The sequence below is a fragment of the Ctenopharyngodon idella genome, chromosome 3, assembly GCF_019924925.1.
Source record: "Ctenopharyngodon idella isolate HZGC_01 chromosome 3, HZGC01, whole genome shotgun sequence".
Classification (NCBI taxonomy): domain Eukaryota; kingdom Metazoa; phylum Chordata; class Actinopteri; order Cypriniformes; family Xenocyprididae; genus Ctenopharyngodon; species Ctenopharyngodon idella.
In genome coordinates this window covers 21,792,336-21,810,162 of record NC_067222.1, presented here as the reverse complement: position 1 = coordinate 21,810,162, position 17,827 = coordinate 21,792,336, and the positions used below count along the sequence as shown (strand labels likewise).

The 17,827-nt window shown below is 35.7% G+C and overlaps 1 protein-coding gene across 9 annotated transcripts; it reads left to right on the top strand.

The window, feature by feature from the left end:
• Window positions 1-32: 32 nt before the first annotated feature.
• On the top strand, window positions 33-12,229 carry copz2 (COPI coat complex subunit zeta 2). 9 transcript variants are annotated; one of them, XR_007928821.1, is made up of 11 exons: window positions 33-131; window positions 1,593-1,661; window positions 2,138-2,222; window positions 5,944-6,035; window positions 6,282-6,337; window positions 7,064-7,141; window positions 8,759-8,810; window positions 9,160-9,319; window positions 10,516-10,554; window positions 10,650-10,663; window positions 11,480-12,229. XR_007928821.1 is itself a non-coding variant. In XM_051886467.1 (10 exons), exons 1-10 carry the CDS (start codon window positions 72-74, stop codon window positions 11,525-11,527), a joined length of 612 nt encoding a protein of 203 aa, XP_051742427.1. In that variant the 5' UTR covers window positions 33-71; the 3' UTR covers window positions 11,528-12,229. The 9 variants fall into 9 exon arrangements, 3 of the variants coding, with proteins under 3 accessions (XP_051742427.1, XP_051742428.1, XP_051742430.1); XR_007928820.1 differs by having other exon boundaries at window positions 9,160-9,335; XR_007928823.1 differs by lacking the exon at window positions 10,650-10,663 and adding an exon at window positions 10,773-10,805 and having other exon boundaries at window positions 9,160-9,335; window positions 11,480-11,577.
• Window positions 12,230-17,827: the final 5,598 nt, after the last annotated feature.

Below are 17,827 nucleotides of genomic sequence, written 5' to 3'. Positions count from 1 at the left end.
CATGGCGGCTTGAGGGCTGTAGTTGCAGACACGCCCCCTGTGAGTCAGAGGGTTTTAGGAGCGCTACTGTAATGACAGCTCAAAGCTGTCCACGTCAACACTGTGCTACCACCATGGACTCCGCGGCTCTGGTGAGATATGTTTACCATTTAATCGCTTCTTTTTCTTTTATTCACTGTAAACGTTGAAATAGTAGACCGACTGGCTTTGGCAGCTTGTGCGCAGTTTTTCTCTTGGAATCTATGGAGGAATATGTTTTCGACAGCAACTGTTTTCTCTTTATATATTTCTAAGGCTTAGCGTGCTAAGTTGGAACAATATTTAAGAATATTTAAGTTGTGAACTACTGAAAATGTGTGTCGTCTTGTAATATAAATGCTCGTGCATGTATTTTTTTCTCTCGCGAAAGCAAAATCGTTGGCAGAAACAGATAGTTTCTGTTTACGAGCGATCGAAAATTTATGGGAGCAAACCCTAATATTATTTTTCTGATTATGTACGGTTCGTTGTAGTGCACAATGCGAATGTATGATGTTTCCACTTCTCGCGCACTACGGGTTTGTTTATGTTCATTCTCCACTTGTGTTCAGTTTGTTCTGAAAGTTTTTTTCGGTCTAGTCGTGGAAGATGTGGCTTTTCAGAGTGGGACGTGGATGCCACGTCCTCGACGCGTCTCTGTCGGAGCGGAGCGCGCGCTGCCTGTATGGTGCGCGTGATTGATTCCACAGGTGGATACTTGGAGGAGATCAGGGTTATTGCTTGCCATGGACTTTTTAATACTCTTATGAGTTGACCTATATAGACAACATCTATTCAAACTACAAATGATTAGTACTGTAGCTGTATAAAAATAGCAGCACCTCTATTTGATGGAGTTATTCTACGAAATAAATGCCTTGTATGTGGAAAAAGGTGATATTTAAAGTGCACTTCTTTAAGATTTTAAACATTCTAGTGACTTTTAAAATTAAAAAAATATTAAATGCATTGATACATTTTGTGATATATTGGAATATTATAGTTCCTTTAAAAGATGGATGTAACAGGGTTGGCAGTTTTACAGTTAATTTTTTCATAAAAATACAAGACTCTGCATTGTTAAAGTCATTGTTAACACATAAACTTAACAAGGAACCCTTACTTGGATGGAATGGAGATATGCTGCATGTTTTATTGTTCTGTTAAACAGAATATATTACTTAAAGGGTCATTGGTAACACTTTGCATTACTGTGAAATAGATATTACAAAGTTTCATTGTTGGGCCCTGAAGGTCTGTATCGAGACACGATTCTCTTGTATTCTAACCGGATGATCTGAAAAGGTGACCAGAGGAAATTTTTCTCCTTCTGTTCGCCTGGCTCAAGTTCTGTGATACACTCAGACTTTGAATCAGTGGTAGTCAGTGCATGACAGAACTTTGGCCCGGCCGGACCCAGTCGAGAGAAAGCCAACAAACCTTCTCTTTTTCATCGTCTTTTTTTCTGTCTGTAGTCAGAAACAATAGTATTTTAATGTGTATTTATGACAAAACAAAACAAAATCCCCATAATGTTGAATGTGTGAAAATAATGTTGATTTATTTTCAACCAGGAACCCTCGCTGTACACAGTGAAGGCTGTCTTCATCTTAGACAACGATGGAAACAGACTGCTTTCAAAGGTGCTTAGACCCTTTTCCCTTTCTGATATTCTTTCTTTCTACAGAAGATGGAAAATATTTTCAAAATTATTTTGAATTGCTCTGAACAATGCACATTTTAAACTATTAGCACATGAGCCATTCAATATTTAATACATGGAAGAGAACAGAGATAGAATCTTACTACTTTAGAAAGAGAAATGAAGGAACTTGATATCTAATAAAAACATAATAAAACATTTATAAAATATTTTATGTGTATTTTGGTTATTCAAAATGAAGCTTTATGTCAGTTGAGGTGCTTAATCGTGCTCTGAAATCTGAATTCCTGTAGGGTTTAGTTCCAGCACTAATCAAACACACCTTAACCAGATAATCCAGGTTTTTCATCTCCTCCTTTATCTGCCACTGAAACATTTTACTTAGGAAAAACAGACATGATTATGAATAACTATATACTACTGTGCAATTATGTATGTACTCATGTGCAATTACAGTACTATGATCCAGAACTCTACCCTTCCATGAAAGAGCAGAAGAATTTTGAAAAGAACGTCTTCAACAAAACACATAAAGCTGACAGTAAGTTCATTATTTAACAGCGTTTATGTTGCAATTTACTAATCAGTATCCCAGCTAACAAAAATATATTCTAAGAATGTTTTGCTAACCTTCCCATTAAGTTATGAAAATGCCATTTCTGAATGTTCTCTGATTTTTTAAAATGTTTTAAAAACGTTTTCTCTTGGTTATAGGAATGTTAAGGAAATATTCCGTTTGATCATTCATCAAACATTGTGGGAATGTTACTTTTGAATGAAACAAGTTGTAAGATTTAAAAAATGTTAGACGAACATCCAACTAAAACGTTTCATACAATGTATAAATAACGTACATTATCAAAGACCAAAGAACGAATATTCTATTAACGTTACTGGAAGAACGCTTGTTCATAACTTAGAGAGAACCTTTCCAGAATATTAGCTAAAGTTCTGAAAACTTTCCCTGTTAGCTGGGATGCTGCCAAATGTATAGTGAGTAGACCTGATGGGCTGCTTTATGTTCCAACTCAAGCTCTTCTCTTCAGATCAGTGTTTCCTGCTAAATCAGGGGAGTTTTGAGACTTTATTGTGTCAATTAGGACCAGATCCATTCTCTAAGTAAAATAAGAAGCGTCCCAGATTAGTCCCAGATCAAGTTTCAAACTAGTTTACAGTGGTTCTTGGTCATTAGAACATGCATTTGCAAGGTTCCTTTGGGGCTTGTAGGTCAGATTACTGGAAAACTGGGTGGAGAACCTGTTCTAGAATACATAAATGTTTCTGTTACTTGCCCTGTGGGGTGAAGGAGTATGACACCAGGATAACAAAACCACCCTGATCCTTTCACCTGTTTAGGTGTTAACTGACTTAGCTTGGTCAAAATACACACCTGTATTTGTCTCTTAAAGGTGTATCTGATGAAAGGTGAAACTGTCTGATCTGTTTAAATTTCTTGGAGTTGTCTTGACTGAAAAGGGGCAGAAATAGCTTCTGACCTCCAAATGTTGTGCTTCACATGAAACTTTCAGTAATCAGACACCTGGGCCTTTTAGCGCAGCATCTTAAAGTAAAACACTGATCTGGGATCAGCTTTCCTAGTGCATATTAATAGACAAAACTGAAACTGATCTTAAATTAGCAAAACCTACTGTGCTGTAAATTGCATTTAAGCATTGTAGTTTCTACGGTCTTGTTCTACCCAGCTAACAGGGAATGTTCTCAGAACTTTAGCTAACGTTCTGGCAAAGTTTGGTCAAAGTTAAGAATAAAACACTCTTCCAGTAATGTTAATAGAACATTTATTCAAAGTTATGTGGCCTCAAAGCGTTAGCACAAAAACATTATTTATATGTTTGGATACGATATACATCGGTCATGGGACGTTTTTTTTTTTTTTTTTTTTTTTCCAGAAATGTCTTAGTTTGTATGTAGAATGTTTGTATTACGTTTTTTTAAACGTTACTAACTACTTATTTCAGAGCGTTGAGAACATTCAAAAGTAACGCTCTCATCATGTTTGCAAAATGATAAAAGGGAACATTTCCTTATGTTTTTCTGTAACATTCTCATAATCAAGTAAAATGTTTTAAAACATTTTGGGAAAAAAAGGATTATTTTAAAGTTCTGACTACATTTAAAATAATGTTTTCATAACTTAAAGGTACACTATGTAACTTTTGGCCCTCTAGTGGTTAAAGAACAAAACTGCATGCATTTTGCAGAAGAACATTGTTTTGGTTGTACTTTGGCTCTGTGTGCGGATGAATATGGTTCTTTCTCATAACAACAAAAAAAAGAGATTATCCTACTGCTCATCAAACACTAGCTGAAGATGTTACTTTACTCATTAACAGACACGGTACTTCCTTGAAAATAAATTCCAGCACAGCTCTACAACAAATATCATGAAATGACCCTTCATAATAGATAATGTTTTACAATGAACTCTGTTAGAGAGCTACAAATAGTGTTTTGTCTGTTCAATAAAATGCCTTATTCACCTGCTGAGTAAAAAAAAACACACACACACACACAATTTCCGCATCGCTTTTACAACATTTCCAATCCCTCAGTTCTCGCCATCTCCGAAAAGCCAAGTCAATGTTGATTCTGGTTTTATTACAAGCCCTGTCGCGGTTTTGCCAACAGACTCTCTGTTCATCGTTGGGTTTTTTTTAAAACGGGTGATTCCTGGAGGTTTGAAATTTAGCTGCTCCATGTCAACCTTTCTCTCTCGTTGTGACAACTAACCAATGCCACTCCCACACCATACACATGTCAAAGTAGCCAGAGCAACTTTTCTCTATTTACGGATTTGACGATACGTGTGCGCGAGTGACGTATGTACTCAACTTCCCGCAAAAACCATCCCATCAGGTCTAAAATATAAAAAAAACACTAAAAACAGGCTTACTATAGTGAATCAGGGTAAGACAAAACACATTTTGGAAGAAGGATTGATGATGTATTGACTCGTTATTTAAATTTAGTTAATTCTGAACAAAAAAGTTAGTGTACCTTTAATGGGAATGTTAGCAAAATGTTCTTAGAACACATTTTTGTTAGCTGGGTATCTATAATGTGCCCATTAAAGGGTTAGTTCACCAAAAAATGCAAATTATGTCATTAATTACTTCACCCTCATGTCGTTTTACACCCGTAAGGCCTTCGTTTATCTTCGGAACACAAATTAAGATATTTTTGATAAAATCCGATGGCTCAGTGAGGCCTCAATTGCCAGCAAGATAATTAACACTTTCAGTGCTCAGAAAGGAACTAAAGACATATTTAAAACAGTTCATGTGAGTACAGTGGTTCAACATTAATGTTATGAAGCGACGAGAATACTTTTTGTGCGCCAGAAAAACCAAAATAACGACTTTTCAACAATATCTTGTGATGGGCGATTTCAAAACACTGCTTCATGAAGCTTTGAAAATTTATGAATCTTTTGTTTCGAATCAGTGGTTCAGCGCGCCAAAGTCACGTGATTTCAGTAAGCGAGGCTTCGTTACGTCATAAGTGTTTCGAAATTTCAATAGTTCATGTAACTTTGGCAGTTTGATATGCGATCTGAACCACTGATTCGAAACAAAAGATTCGTAAAGCTTCGAAGCTTCTTGAAGCAGTGTTTTGAAATCGCCCATCACTAGATATTGTTGAAAAGTCGTTATTTAATTATCTTGCTGTCAATGGAGGCCTCACTGAGCCATCGGATTTTATGAAAAATATCTTAATTTGTGTTCCGAAGATGAACAAAGGTCTTAAAGGTGTAGAATGACATGAGGGTGAGTAATTAATGGAGAAGGTGCTCACTGCAGAGCAAATGGTGGAGCTTACGTTAGCTCCCCCTCGCTGGACGTCTAGTGAGGGGGAGCTAACGTCCAGCGAGGAGGAGCGAATGTACAACCACACCCTAATCCTACCCTAACCCTACCCACAACTCTTTCTCTCCACCCGACTGGACGTCCAGAGAGGAGGAGAGTTCTATCCCTCCACCCCACTGGACGTCCAGAGAGGAGGAGGTGGCCTTCATAGACTCTGGAGTGAGTACCACAAAATAACAAAAGAAAAATATATATAAGGTTAATTAAGACTAACTTTGGCTTGACAAAGACTTGTCTGAAAGTGTAAAAAAGATTAGATAGTTTGAGAACAGTTTTTCTTTCTAGATCTCTGATGTTTATATAACCGAATATACACATATGTACAAATAAATTGTATATATGTATTAAGTCTTCTGGTTTCCTGTGTGTGCACAGATGAGATTGCCCTCTTAGAAGGGATGACAATAGTCTACAAGAGCAGCATAGACTTGTTCTTCTATGTAGTTGGCAGCGTTCAGGAGAATGAGGTGAGTCCTGTATGCAGATGAGTTGTCCTGTGATTGAATGAAGTGTTGTCCAAACTCCAACCTTGTCAATGATTTTGCATGTGACAGTAATTCTTTCTGACCATTGTAGAGAGTTGGTCATTTTTGGACAATATTTGACATTTCTGTCATTTTGTTTCTCCAAGAGGATACAGATATAACAACTCTGTTTCATCCCATTTCCTTTTCTGCCCATCTCTCTCTCTTCCTGTATTTGTCTGATTTCAGCTCATGTTGATGGCAGTGCTGAACTGCTTGTTTGAGTCTCTCAGTCTGATGTTGAGGTGAGTTCATGCTCTCATATATACACTAACATTCAAAAGTTTGGGGTCAGCAAGATTTTCTTAATGAAATTAATACTTTTATTCAACAAGGATGCATTAAATTGATCAAAAGTAACAGTAAAGACATTTATAATGTTACAAAAGATTTATATTTCAAATAAATGCTGTTGTTTTTTTTTTTACTTTCTATTCATCAAAGAATCCTGAAGAAAGGTTTCCAAAGATATATTAAACTGTGATAATTATAATAAATGTTTCTTGAGTACCAAATCAGCATATTAAAATGATTTCTGAAGGTTCATGTGAGTAATCCCTGCTGAAAATTAGGAATAAATAACATTTTAAAATATATAAAAAATAGAAAACTGTTATTTCAAATTGTAGTAATATTTGATTAAATAAATGCAGCCTTGGTGAGAATAAGTCACTCCTTTCATTAAAAAATATTACCAACCCTAAACTTTTGATCAGTAGTGTATGAAATCTGAAGCCATGTAATATTAGGACAACGCTGAGGCCAGTGTATGTTTCGATATTTAAGAACAGTTCCATTGACACCATGTGCCGTTCTAGCTGCCTATAGGCTAATTTATGTCAGAATTCCCAGAATTCTTGGCATGCAAGCCTCCTGTGGTAACCATAGAAACTGGTGAATTGCAGCACAGGATGTCAAGGATTTCACAGAGGAAGACTTGTGTGCTCAGGTGTCTGGTTCTTTTCCAACAGGAAGAATGTGGAGAAAAGGACTCTGCTGGATAATATGGACGGAGTGTTCCTAGTGGTGGATGAAATCATCGATGGAGGGTAAGTATTAGATAATAAATTATTCTTTTCTAGGACCTGCACATTCAGTCAAGAACAGCAAAGAGAACATACACCACCGTTCATAAGTTTGGGATCAGTAAGATTTATGTTTTAGACGTTTCTTATGCTCACCAAGGCTGCATTTATTTGATTAAAAATACTGTTTTATTTTATTATTTTAATATGCTCCTTGAGGTTTACATGTAATGTTAATAATGTTTTTTGTACAAAAAACAAATATATATGCGGAAAAATTATTATTTTCAATCCTCATTCTGATCCTCGATCTGTTTTTTAAGGCGCGGCTCCTTTAAGGCTTGTTAGTAAACGGCCACTGTCATGATTGGCTAACATCACTGCATAGGAAACAGTATCAATGCCCAAGTGTTTCGAAAACATCATCCGTATAAAACCAACATTTACAAACAAATGATGAAATAATTTACTTACTTTAGTTGGCTGCTTCACCTTTCAACAAAAGTTTTCCCCATTACACTGTGCCTCGTTTACAAAACAATCTGCAGCCAAATGCTCTAAACAAATATATAATCCTCCGACACGATCTGGGATACATTTTTCAGACTGTTTATAATCTTTTTAAGTTACATAAATGTAAGATTGGTCTAATTTGATACCGAAAAGTAAGACTGCTTGCTCCTTGGCTAACTGCTGTGTGGTTAAGACATAGTCTTAACATAATGGCTTTGTTTATGCAACTGGCCCCTGGTCTAGGCAAGTGTCAGCCGTTAAATGATTAGTTCACTTTAAAATGAAAATTATCCCAAGATTTACTCACCCTCAAGCCATCCACAGTGTATATGACTTTCTTCTTTCTGATGAACACAATCAGAGAAATATTAATACTTCAGAAGGCCTTTATAGGTGTATATAACCCCCCCCCCCCCATATACACCTTGGCTTAGGCTAATTTTCATTTTACAGTGAACAAATCCTTTAAGCGACTGAATGCCAGTGGGTGGGCCTATGAAACGATGATGTATAAATATTCGTCAGTGTTTTGCTCTGGAGGCAGTCAGCAAATGTTTTTCCCTGAGTGACTTTACACGATCCCGCAATTTCAAAACAAGCTGTATTTGGAGCTCGATTGTTTATAATGAGGAGCATGTTTTAAGCTATGAAACTTGCAGGATGTTTTAATGGTACAAAAAACCTCTTATGTCAGAAGATTTAGGCAAATTTGATTTCTCATGTCATGACCCCTTTAAATTAACAGTAACAGATGATGTGTACAGCAGTGAGAATGTCAGTAATGACTGATAAAGGCCTTGTCTCAGAGAAGTGTACTTTTTAAATACACCTTTAATTTTATTTCTAAAAAATGTTATTTATTTAGTTTGACTAAATATACCAGCTTTTAGCAGGTAAAGGACTTTCCTCCATGAGCAAGCCAATTGTATTTTGTGATCTTTTTAGACTCAATTACTGATAGTTCTTTTCCATCACAGTTGTCAACCAATATGGATTTTTAATTTTTGTATTTAATTAATTTATTTATTTACTTCATTTAATGCATGAACGTCATCGGGGGAAGATACTTGCCCACTAAGATACAGTACACCCATTTCATTCATATGTTGCTCTTCAACTTGTTTACAGGGTGATCCTGGAGAGTGACCCCCAACAGGTCATTGAGAAGGTCAACTACAAGGTAAGAAACTGGATGAAAGATCAATGCATAATTGTGTAATGAACTGTCAATGCTTGTTTTCTGTGTCTATGAGAGCTTGTTATTAAACCCAGTTATATCAATAGTATACTGCAAGTGAGCACAGTTTTTAGCTCGCCTTGTTTTTTTTTACCCACAATCACTGCTTCCTGTCTTTATAATTACCTTGGCACATCATTTCAGCTTGACAGGAAGTTCCTTTTTCTATTTGACCAGTTTGAGGTTTTTATTTTGAATGTGAAAGAGACAGAAGGCTCCATTCCATAACTAATGTGTCCCTTTCACATAAATACACGCACGCAGACTAAATGTCCCTCTCTTGCCCTGTCAGTGTGTTTCGGAGCAAGCGTATGGCTTCGTCCTTTTTGATTACATCACTGGTAACGTGGAGGGCCAGGGAGAGAGACGGCAGCTACTGTAGCTCTCCTTCAGCCCCCCTCTCCCTCTGCTTTAGAGCCGGAGAGAGACGAGAGGGAGAGAGAGGGATGAGGGTGAGAGAGTGGGCAGGTAACTGCATGGCATGCACAAGCGTGTGTGAAGCTCGAAAGAGGAACAGCTGTAACCGAGGTAGCCGATCAATATTAAGAAACCGTCCCGCTGACAACTGACCATAAACCTTTTGCTGCGGAGTGGGAGACACTGAGTCACATCTTTGAGTTACGCTCACATAAACTCACTCAGTCAATGACTGGGCATGACTTCAGCAGTGCACATTTCTGATTTATGCTGCTTTGAGTTTGATTTTTTTTTTTATTCCAGTGCAAGGGGGGGAAGATGCTGTCCCACTTCAAATAATATTTGATACATCAAAAAACAAGTAGATAATACAGTTAAATTAAGGTCTAATCTAAAGATTTAGTCTCAGGCAAAAGTATTTTGAAAATAAGTTTAATATATATATATATATATATATTACTCCAGTGCAGGGACGTCATTAGGGGGACTTAACTTTAAATAAGATTTTTTTTTTTTTTAAATAAATAAATAAAAAATGCAGTGAAATAACACAGTTATCTCAGTTATCACAGTTACATGTTTTGTTTATTTTTTAAAAAATTTAAAATTTAATTTTATTATTTTTATTTTATTTTATTTGTAGTAAAATTGCAGTCTATTATCATTGAGTAAATCTTAGTAGCTATCACTTTTTTTTGTGATCTTTAGAAATGTTAGTGAATTTTAGCAATTGTCATAGTGGTCGACCAAATATGACTTTTAATGGGTGGTGATAATATGAAGAAAGTGATTGATGGCTGAAATAATGCCATAATAAACTCAATTATGACAAATGCAATCAAATGCATACTTATTTTACATCATATTTCCCCAAAAAAAAGATTAAAAAAGTGCTTAACTGACAAAAGAAAATGTTTAATATCTCGATAGATCTCGTAACGGCAAACTAACACTTCTGTTAACTGGGCAAGCTGGCATTATCATCAGCCAAAGATATTTACAGATGATTTTGGAGCACAAATGTTCTGTGTGTATTGACTCTCCAGCTTTGTTGTTTAACAGCAGTGGCAGATGAGTTGTGGTGCTGTTGATCCTAACCTTCACTTTGTTTTGTTGTAGAGTGACCTCACTTTGAAACATCTTGCACGATATATCCAGCTTGGTTGGTTGCGGTTTATGTTGTTTAATTTTTAAATTTGTGTAATTTTTCTTGATTTTGTTCACTTTACAGGCAGACGACAGCCCATTATCAGAACAGAGTGTGGCACAGGTATAAACACACACACACACATATATATAAAAACATACAAACGCACTGACACTATAATGATGCATTTTTCCTTCCTGTTGTGAAACATTTTAAAGCTTCAAACTAAAAGGTCTGAAATGTTTCCTTTTCTGTCTAACCGTCATTAACGCCTGCACCGTCATTAACATCTGTATCGCCTGTCTCACTCTAACATTTGCCACTAACTCTAACCTCGACAGCACATCACTGAGAAACTGGCTCTCACCTCTAATGTAAGTGCATGAACACTCACACACAAATGTGCATGCTGAAGTACATTGAAGCTCGTAAAAATTTAGTTTAACCTTTTGATCTTTTGGGTAAATCTTCAAAATATTTTGTTAGAGTGACAGCAGAGGTGTAATATCATGGTTATGGGAATTAAACTAATGTAAAGTGAAGTTAAATTATAAAAGAGACAGCTGTAATACGAGTCCAATACTGTGGTCTTCAGATGCCCCCTTGTGGCCGTAATATTAAATCAATAGTTTATTGGGGAACTTTTGTCATTAAGAATATACTACACCTCATTTTTGCAGTATTCAGTCTAGTATTTTGCAAATTAATTTATTTGCATCTTTCATTTCATAATAGTGTTTATTTAGCTACATGATATAAAATCAGAGAAATTTAAAATGGTGTTTTACAACTATATTACATTGATTCAGTAGAGGCTTTTTATAATTTATTATGACTCACAATATATGGAAGGTTTGTGAAATAAATCCAAAAATCATATTATATTAACTGATTAACCACTCAAATTAGTGTCATGCCGCAGAGCACATTGAATTGCATATGTGGAGTAATGCATCTTTTTGAAGTGTGTTCTAGTTTTTTCGGTTGATCCTGCAAATCTGCCTTGTTCACTGAAATGTTTTTTAATTGTTTTTTTTTTTTGTTGCAGGTTTTACAGTCCGCAAAGGAGCAGATCAAGTGGTCAATTCTAAAATAAGCCAAATACTTTCCATGACCTGAAGGAATCTGTAAATTATTGAAAGGGAATTTCATTTTAATTTTTTAGTGATATGTAATTTAATTAATTATATTTATGTTTTTTAAATGAAATGCAGAGGCATATTTGTTAACTGTCTGTGTACATCCTGTCTTTTCCAAAGCAGCTTTAAAGCAATGTTTGTGTGTGTGTGTGTGTGTGTGTGTGTGTGTGTGTGTGTTTGTTTGTTTTAATATTTATATTGTTCTGTTTAGAGGAAGTACAGTCATATTTTCTTTCAGCATGGCCTGTGATATATAAAAAAAATCACAGATCATAACTTGATTGCCGAATCTTGTTTTAGTCTTGTCAAATTTGTCATTGTTGTTTTATGACTGCTTTACAACCTTGTGTCGAAAATATAATTCACAAAGTTATGTTGCATATAGGCTTATAACTAAATATTTTGCTATTTTAAATGGATTTTGTTTAAATGAGAAAAGGGCAATATTATGAATACAATAAATATAATACATTGAATATGATACAAATTACCAATAAGTAAACAAAATATATTTTATTAATAGGATTTATTTTCTAGTAAAATAAAATGTGTAAGCCTATATCCTGAATTTGTTTAATTTCTTTAAACCATGGTTTCGGGAAATAATTACGGAGGAACATGTCACTAAAAATTAATAAATAATTTTTATATTATTTAAATTGAGGGTCGTTTCTGTCTTTTCGAGTCTGCACTATAACTATGCCGCTTCTCTATTGGTGAGAGAAGAGTGAATATGGACCAATCAGATTTGGTCCATCATGAATATTCTGCATAAATACTCATATATTTAATATTAATTATAAAGTGGGTGTGGTTTAGTCTGCCATTGGATGCCGTAGGCCAATGGAAATCTCAAAGCCGAGTCTCCACCCACATGACTGAACCAAAGGGGTTGTCTGGAGAGGAATTGTCAAAGCGACTGGTCAGGGTTAATAAAGGAGGGTGTTGACTTTTGAAAGCGGAGGAGGCGTTCAACACCCAATCACACTTTACTCCTGTTCGGAATTCATGCAATATGTAGACAGCAGATGCCTGTCGAATCAGACCTGTTAGCGCTAAATTAAACCTCAAATTCTAGTGCAGTTTCCTTTACGCCGTTAAACATATTTTAGCTAAATTAGGCCTACTGAAAGATTTGGAAATGATGATGCTCATAATGCTAATAACCACTGAAAATTTAACCAAATATTTAGTTAAATAGTTCAAAATGTTAATTATTTTTAGAGGTTAAATGTAGTTGTTTCAATTTAAATAGAGTCGTCAAGAGTAACAACGACAACAACAAATAACACTATAGCCTATATATAGTCTACCTCGGCTGCAATAAATAGGCCTATAGGACCTACATTATAATATGATGCACAATTTAAAAAATATATACACAGGCCTATATTACAATAAACACAAATAATTTGAAACATTATTCTTGCATAAAATCCTCATCGATCTTAAAATGAGTAAAATAGGTATTGCATTTAGCCTATAAATTAGATTTAGCCTACATGTTTCTTAAATAGCCTATTATGAAGTGATGATGATGATGATATAATACTAATAATAATAATAATAATAATAATAATAGGCTAATAATAATAATCACTGACAGCAGGAAAAGGCGAAACCTTTTCACCACATGAAAAAGCAATAATTAAAAAAATAGAATCGTTTGTAGCCTATAAAATAAATGTAGGCTATTCCAGAGCATAGGCCTATATATAATATTATAAAAGTGGATTTATGTTTGTCTTATAGCCTATGTAGCCTATAGTTTTTGGAAAGCAGAACGCAGCTTCAGTTCTGTAGGGCGATTTTTTTTTAATGATAATTAAAAAACAGATTAAGTTTATTAATATGCATTCGTGTGGGAAACAACACAAATCAACAAATATCGAGCTTTAGAATTGTGACATTGAAACTAAATCTGTTCCTAAGCATAACATTTTAACTCTAAGTGTTAATGAGATATTTCTCAACGCGATCGGGACCAAAAGTGACTTTTTTTAAAAAATCAACATTGTTATATCATCTTTTCTTAGATTCCATCTGTTTTAGGCTACACCACAATACGTTCAATAATTTTCTTCTCAATTTTATTTTTAGAGTTTTTAAACTTGATTTTCTTGATCTGTTAGGCCTGTGCCTATTTTAAAATATGATAAAGAGGCTATCTAGCTACTTAAAATTTACGTCAGCAATTAACGTTTTTAATTTTAGAAGGTTAGTTTTTTTTAGGCTACTGTTGGGTAGGACTACTACATGATCTATAGAGAAATATGGATAGAGAGAAAGCACTGGATGTTAAGGCGTGTCATGGGCACGTGGAAGCGCTAATTATCACAGCTGCAGCGCGCTGGAGGAGGTTGATCAGCGCGAGCGCTGACTGGTCAGAACTCAGCGGTAGGCAGCTATAGTTAACTTTAGTTACTTTCTCTTATTATAAGTCTTTTTACTATCTTTATTTCCTCCCCGCGGTGTGGTATAATTTTCTTCGTTTAATATCCCACTTCTTTGTTTAGTTTGGACCTCTATTAGGGCTCATTATGTTGTTGCTGTGCCTCCACACAAATGCCAACATCTTTTTATTTGTGTAGGCCTATTTATCTTTTTAAAAAAGGCTATTTTCCCCATATCATGAAGTTCACATCACAGTAGGTGGTGGGCCTATCCAAAATTCACATGCAGGTGTTGTTTCAGACAATTTACCCCTCCAAAGCTGCTACAAGAAATATAAGCTATGTATATATGATATATGATTCTGATCAATGTATCAGAATGGGGAAGAAAGGTGATTTAAGTGACTTGGAACGTGACATGGTTGTTGGTGCCAGACGGGCTGGTCTGAGTATTTCAGAAACTGCTGATCTACTGGGATTTTCATGCACAACAATCTCTAGTGTATATAGAATGGTCCAAAAAATGGTCAGAAAAAGAGAACATTTCCAGTGAGCAGCAGTTCTGTGGGTGAAAATGCTTTGTTGATGACAGAGGTTAGAGGAGAATGGACTGGTTCGAGCTAATAGAAAGGCAACAGTAACTCAAATAACACTTGTTACAACCGAGGTCTGCAGAACAGCATCTCTGAAAGCACAACACGTCGAACCTTGAAGCAGATGGGCTATAGCAGCAGATCGCACTGGGTGCCACTCCTGACAGCTAACTACAGGAAACTGAGGCAACAATTCACTCTGGCTCACCAAACCTGGATTGGAAAAATGTTGCCTGGTCTGATGAGTCTCAATTTCTGCTGCAACATTCAGATAGGGTCAGAATTTTGCGTAAACAACATGAACGCATGGATCAGTCCTGCATTCTATCAACGGTTCAGGCTGGTGTTGGTGCCGTAAAGATGTGGAGGATATTTTCTCAGCACACTTTGGACACATAAGTGTCAATTGAGCATTGTTTAAACAGTATTGTTGCTGACCATGTCCATCACTTTATGACCACAGTGTACACATCTTCTGATGGCTACTTCTAGCAGGATAACGCTCAATGTCACAAAACTCAAATCATCTCAAACTGGTTTCTTGAACATGACAATGAGTTCACTACACTCAAATGACCTCCAGAGTCACCAGATCTAAATCCATAGAGCACCTTTGGGATGCACCTTGTTGAATCTATGCCATGAAGAATTAAACTTCTGAAGGCAAAAAGGGGTCCATATATATATATTTTATGCTGACTTTCTCTTGTAATAAGTTGCAGGAGGGGTGTCAGATTGTGATGTGTTTGTCGTTTGCTCCATCTAGTGGACAAGTGAAAATCTACACTGTCCTCTTGAAAAAGCCAGACTCTCTCTCTCTCTCTCTCTCTATATATATTTGCATATCATTAGACACAGCTCTTTCTTATATATTAAAAACATCTTAAACCATTTAGTCATTCAGCCTGGTAAGGCTGGTCTGTTGGCTGGGTTTAAAGATTAAATAAGATGAACAACACTTGGGCCAGGATACAGACCATCTAAGACCAACAAAGCAGCATCTCTTTGCAGCATCCATTCTCCCAAACACAAATATCATGGATGTATTTTTAACCCTTGTTGAAATCCATCATTTATGGCATCATGTTTCCTGCATGTAATTATGCAGAGGGTTCACACAGCGAACGCATGACACATGTGTGGCTGCATCTTCACATCCTCAGGAAATGTGTTTTTAAGAGAGTAGCGGGTGTTAATAGATTTCAGATCGCTTGCAGCTGCTCTCACAAAGTGCTTCAAAGTGAAGAAGCGCCAGATGAAAGAACGTCCCTTCATCTGTCACAGACATCTTCATGGGGCAGAGACACGCAACGCTGTGGGCCCGTCCCGAAATAAAGCCCTCTGCGAGGTCACAACTGCACGCTAGTTTCCTCAAGGACTTAACCTTGAGAATATTTGTCTATATTTTTCTCACTTTTTTGCCATGAGAAAACTGACCTTGTTTCTCCTGTGCTGAGTAGTTTATTGACATGATGAAAGATAAACTCATGCACAAATGACATAAAGCTAGGCATTTATGTAGGAAATGCTTTCATATAAGCTCTACCACATATTCATAATTCAAGCATGGAGTTGGCACTTTAAAGGCCTTAGATTCTTTAACACAACTGCAGAAAGGTGTGGATTGAGAAGTAACAGCTGTCAGTCAAGTGTGATGTCCGTACCATAGACAGCAGAGTTTTTCCTGCTACTGTCAGTTTGTCTTAAGTAAAACCAAACATTAAACAATAATAAAACAGCTTAATTAATTGTCTCTTGATTTTAAAGAAATTATGTTTCTTTACAAGCTTGAGGGGAAAAGATAAAAAATGATTGGCCTAAACACTTCTAGATATCTTAAATTCTAATCCTAATCATCCTAATCTGTAATAGATCTGTGTATATACAGTTTTTACCTTAATATTCAGCAATATTATTGATTTGACTGCACTTACACTGTCAGATGAAGCTGAAAAATGACACTGCTGTCTTCTGTATAGCTGCTTCACAGCAGAATTGAACTTGTTTCATAATGAATTAACTTTACACAGTTATTGAACTGAACTGACTTGAGCTGAATAATGACATTATCTTGCTCGACTGATGCTTTACAGTAGAATTTGAATCTGTCTCATATTTGAATTCTATTACTTTCATGTTTATTACTGTGAAGTTGCTTCAAAACAGTTTCTCTTGTATAAAGCACTATAAAAATAAAGGTGACTTGACTTCAAGTTCCTTAATGCATGGCCTGACACCAACTTCCACCTCTGAAGGAAGACTAATGCACTCAGACAAAAAGTGACAATAATAACAAGACACCACTTTTGCCACATATAATTATTATAATTTATCTTTGTACTTAGGATTATAACTATTATACACTTTACTGCTGCTACATGGTTGCACCTCATTGCTTTCTATGTGTCATTGCACTTTACCAAGCACCAATTTTGTCATTCAAAATTAAGAAATAAAATGTTCCTTTAAGGTGTAATATTTGCCCCCTGAATTTGTTTTTCAGTTTTTTTTTTTTTTTTGTACATTTATGAGGGTATATTTTTTCTAACCATATACATTCTCTCTGTATAATATGATGTCAAATAATTAAATTAAAACAGTTCATTAAAATGAATTCACAATGTGAATTTTTAGATGTTTTCATTAGGCTCATACTAATAAAATAAAATACATTTCAGCACTTTATGTGATGATATGTAAAATATAGGCCAAGAGTATAACTTAAAGAACTATATTAGACTTTACAAATAAAAATTTGGGGTATTTCAATGTCCCACATTATGAATTTCAGTGAGAAATGCCACCAAAATTGGCATTTTGGTCTGATCCAAAAGGACATAGACGAACGCACACTGTCCGAGGTGCAGGTCAAGAGAGATAAATCTATATGAGATCTATATATCTATAAATCTATATAAATTTTTTTTTATTATCCAACGTTTCAGCACAAAACCAAAACCATTTTTTTGCAAGTGAGTGTGCGGTCAGATCTCATACATATAGATTTTGGCCTGATCCCCCATTAATTTTTGACCCTATTGTGTAAACATGCAAGTGAAAGTGACATGTGAAGGCCAAGTATGGTAACCCATATTCGGAATTTGTCCTCTGCATTTAACCCATCCAATTTAGTGCACACACATTAGGAGTAGTGAACACACACACACACACACACACACACACACACACACACACACACACACACACACACACACACACACACACACACAGCAGTGGGCAGCCATTTTACAGCAGCACCCAGGGAGCGATT

Coding starts and splice junctions, on each gene's coding strand:
- copz2 (XM_051886467.1), top strand. CDS start 72: ATGACAGCTCAAAGCTGTCCACGTCAACACTGTGCTACCACCATGGAC. Junction 1,662..2,137: donor GAAACAGACTGCTTTCAAAG/GTGCTTAGACCC, acceptor GTGCAATTACAG/TACTATGATCCAGAACTCTA. Junction 6,036..6,281: donor GCAGCGTTCAGGAGAATGAG/GTGAGTCCTGTA, acceptor GTCTGATTTCAG/CTCATGTTGATGGCAGTGCT.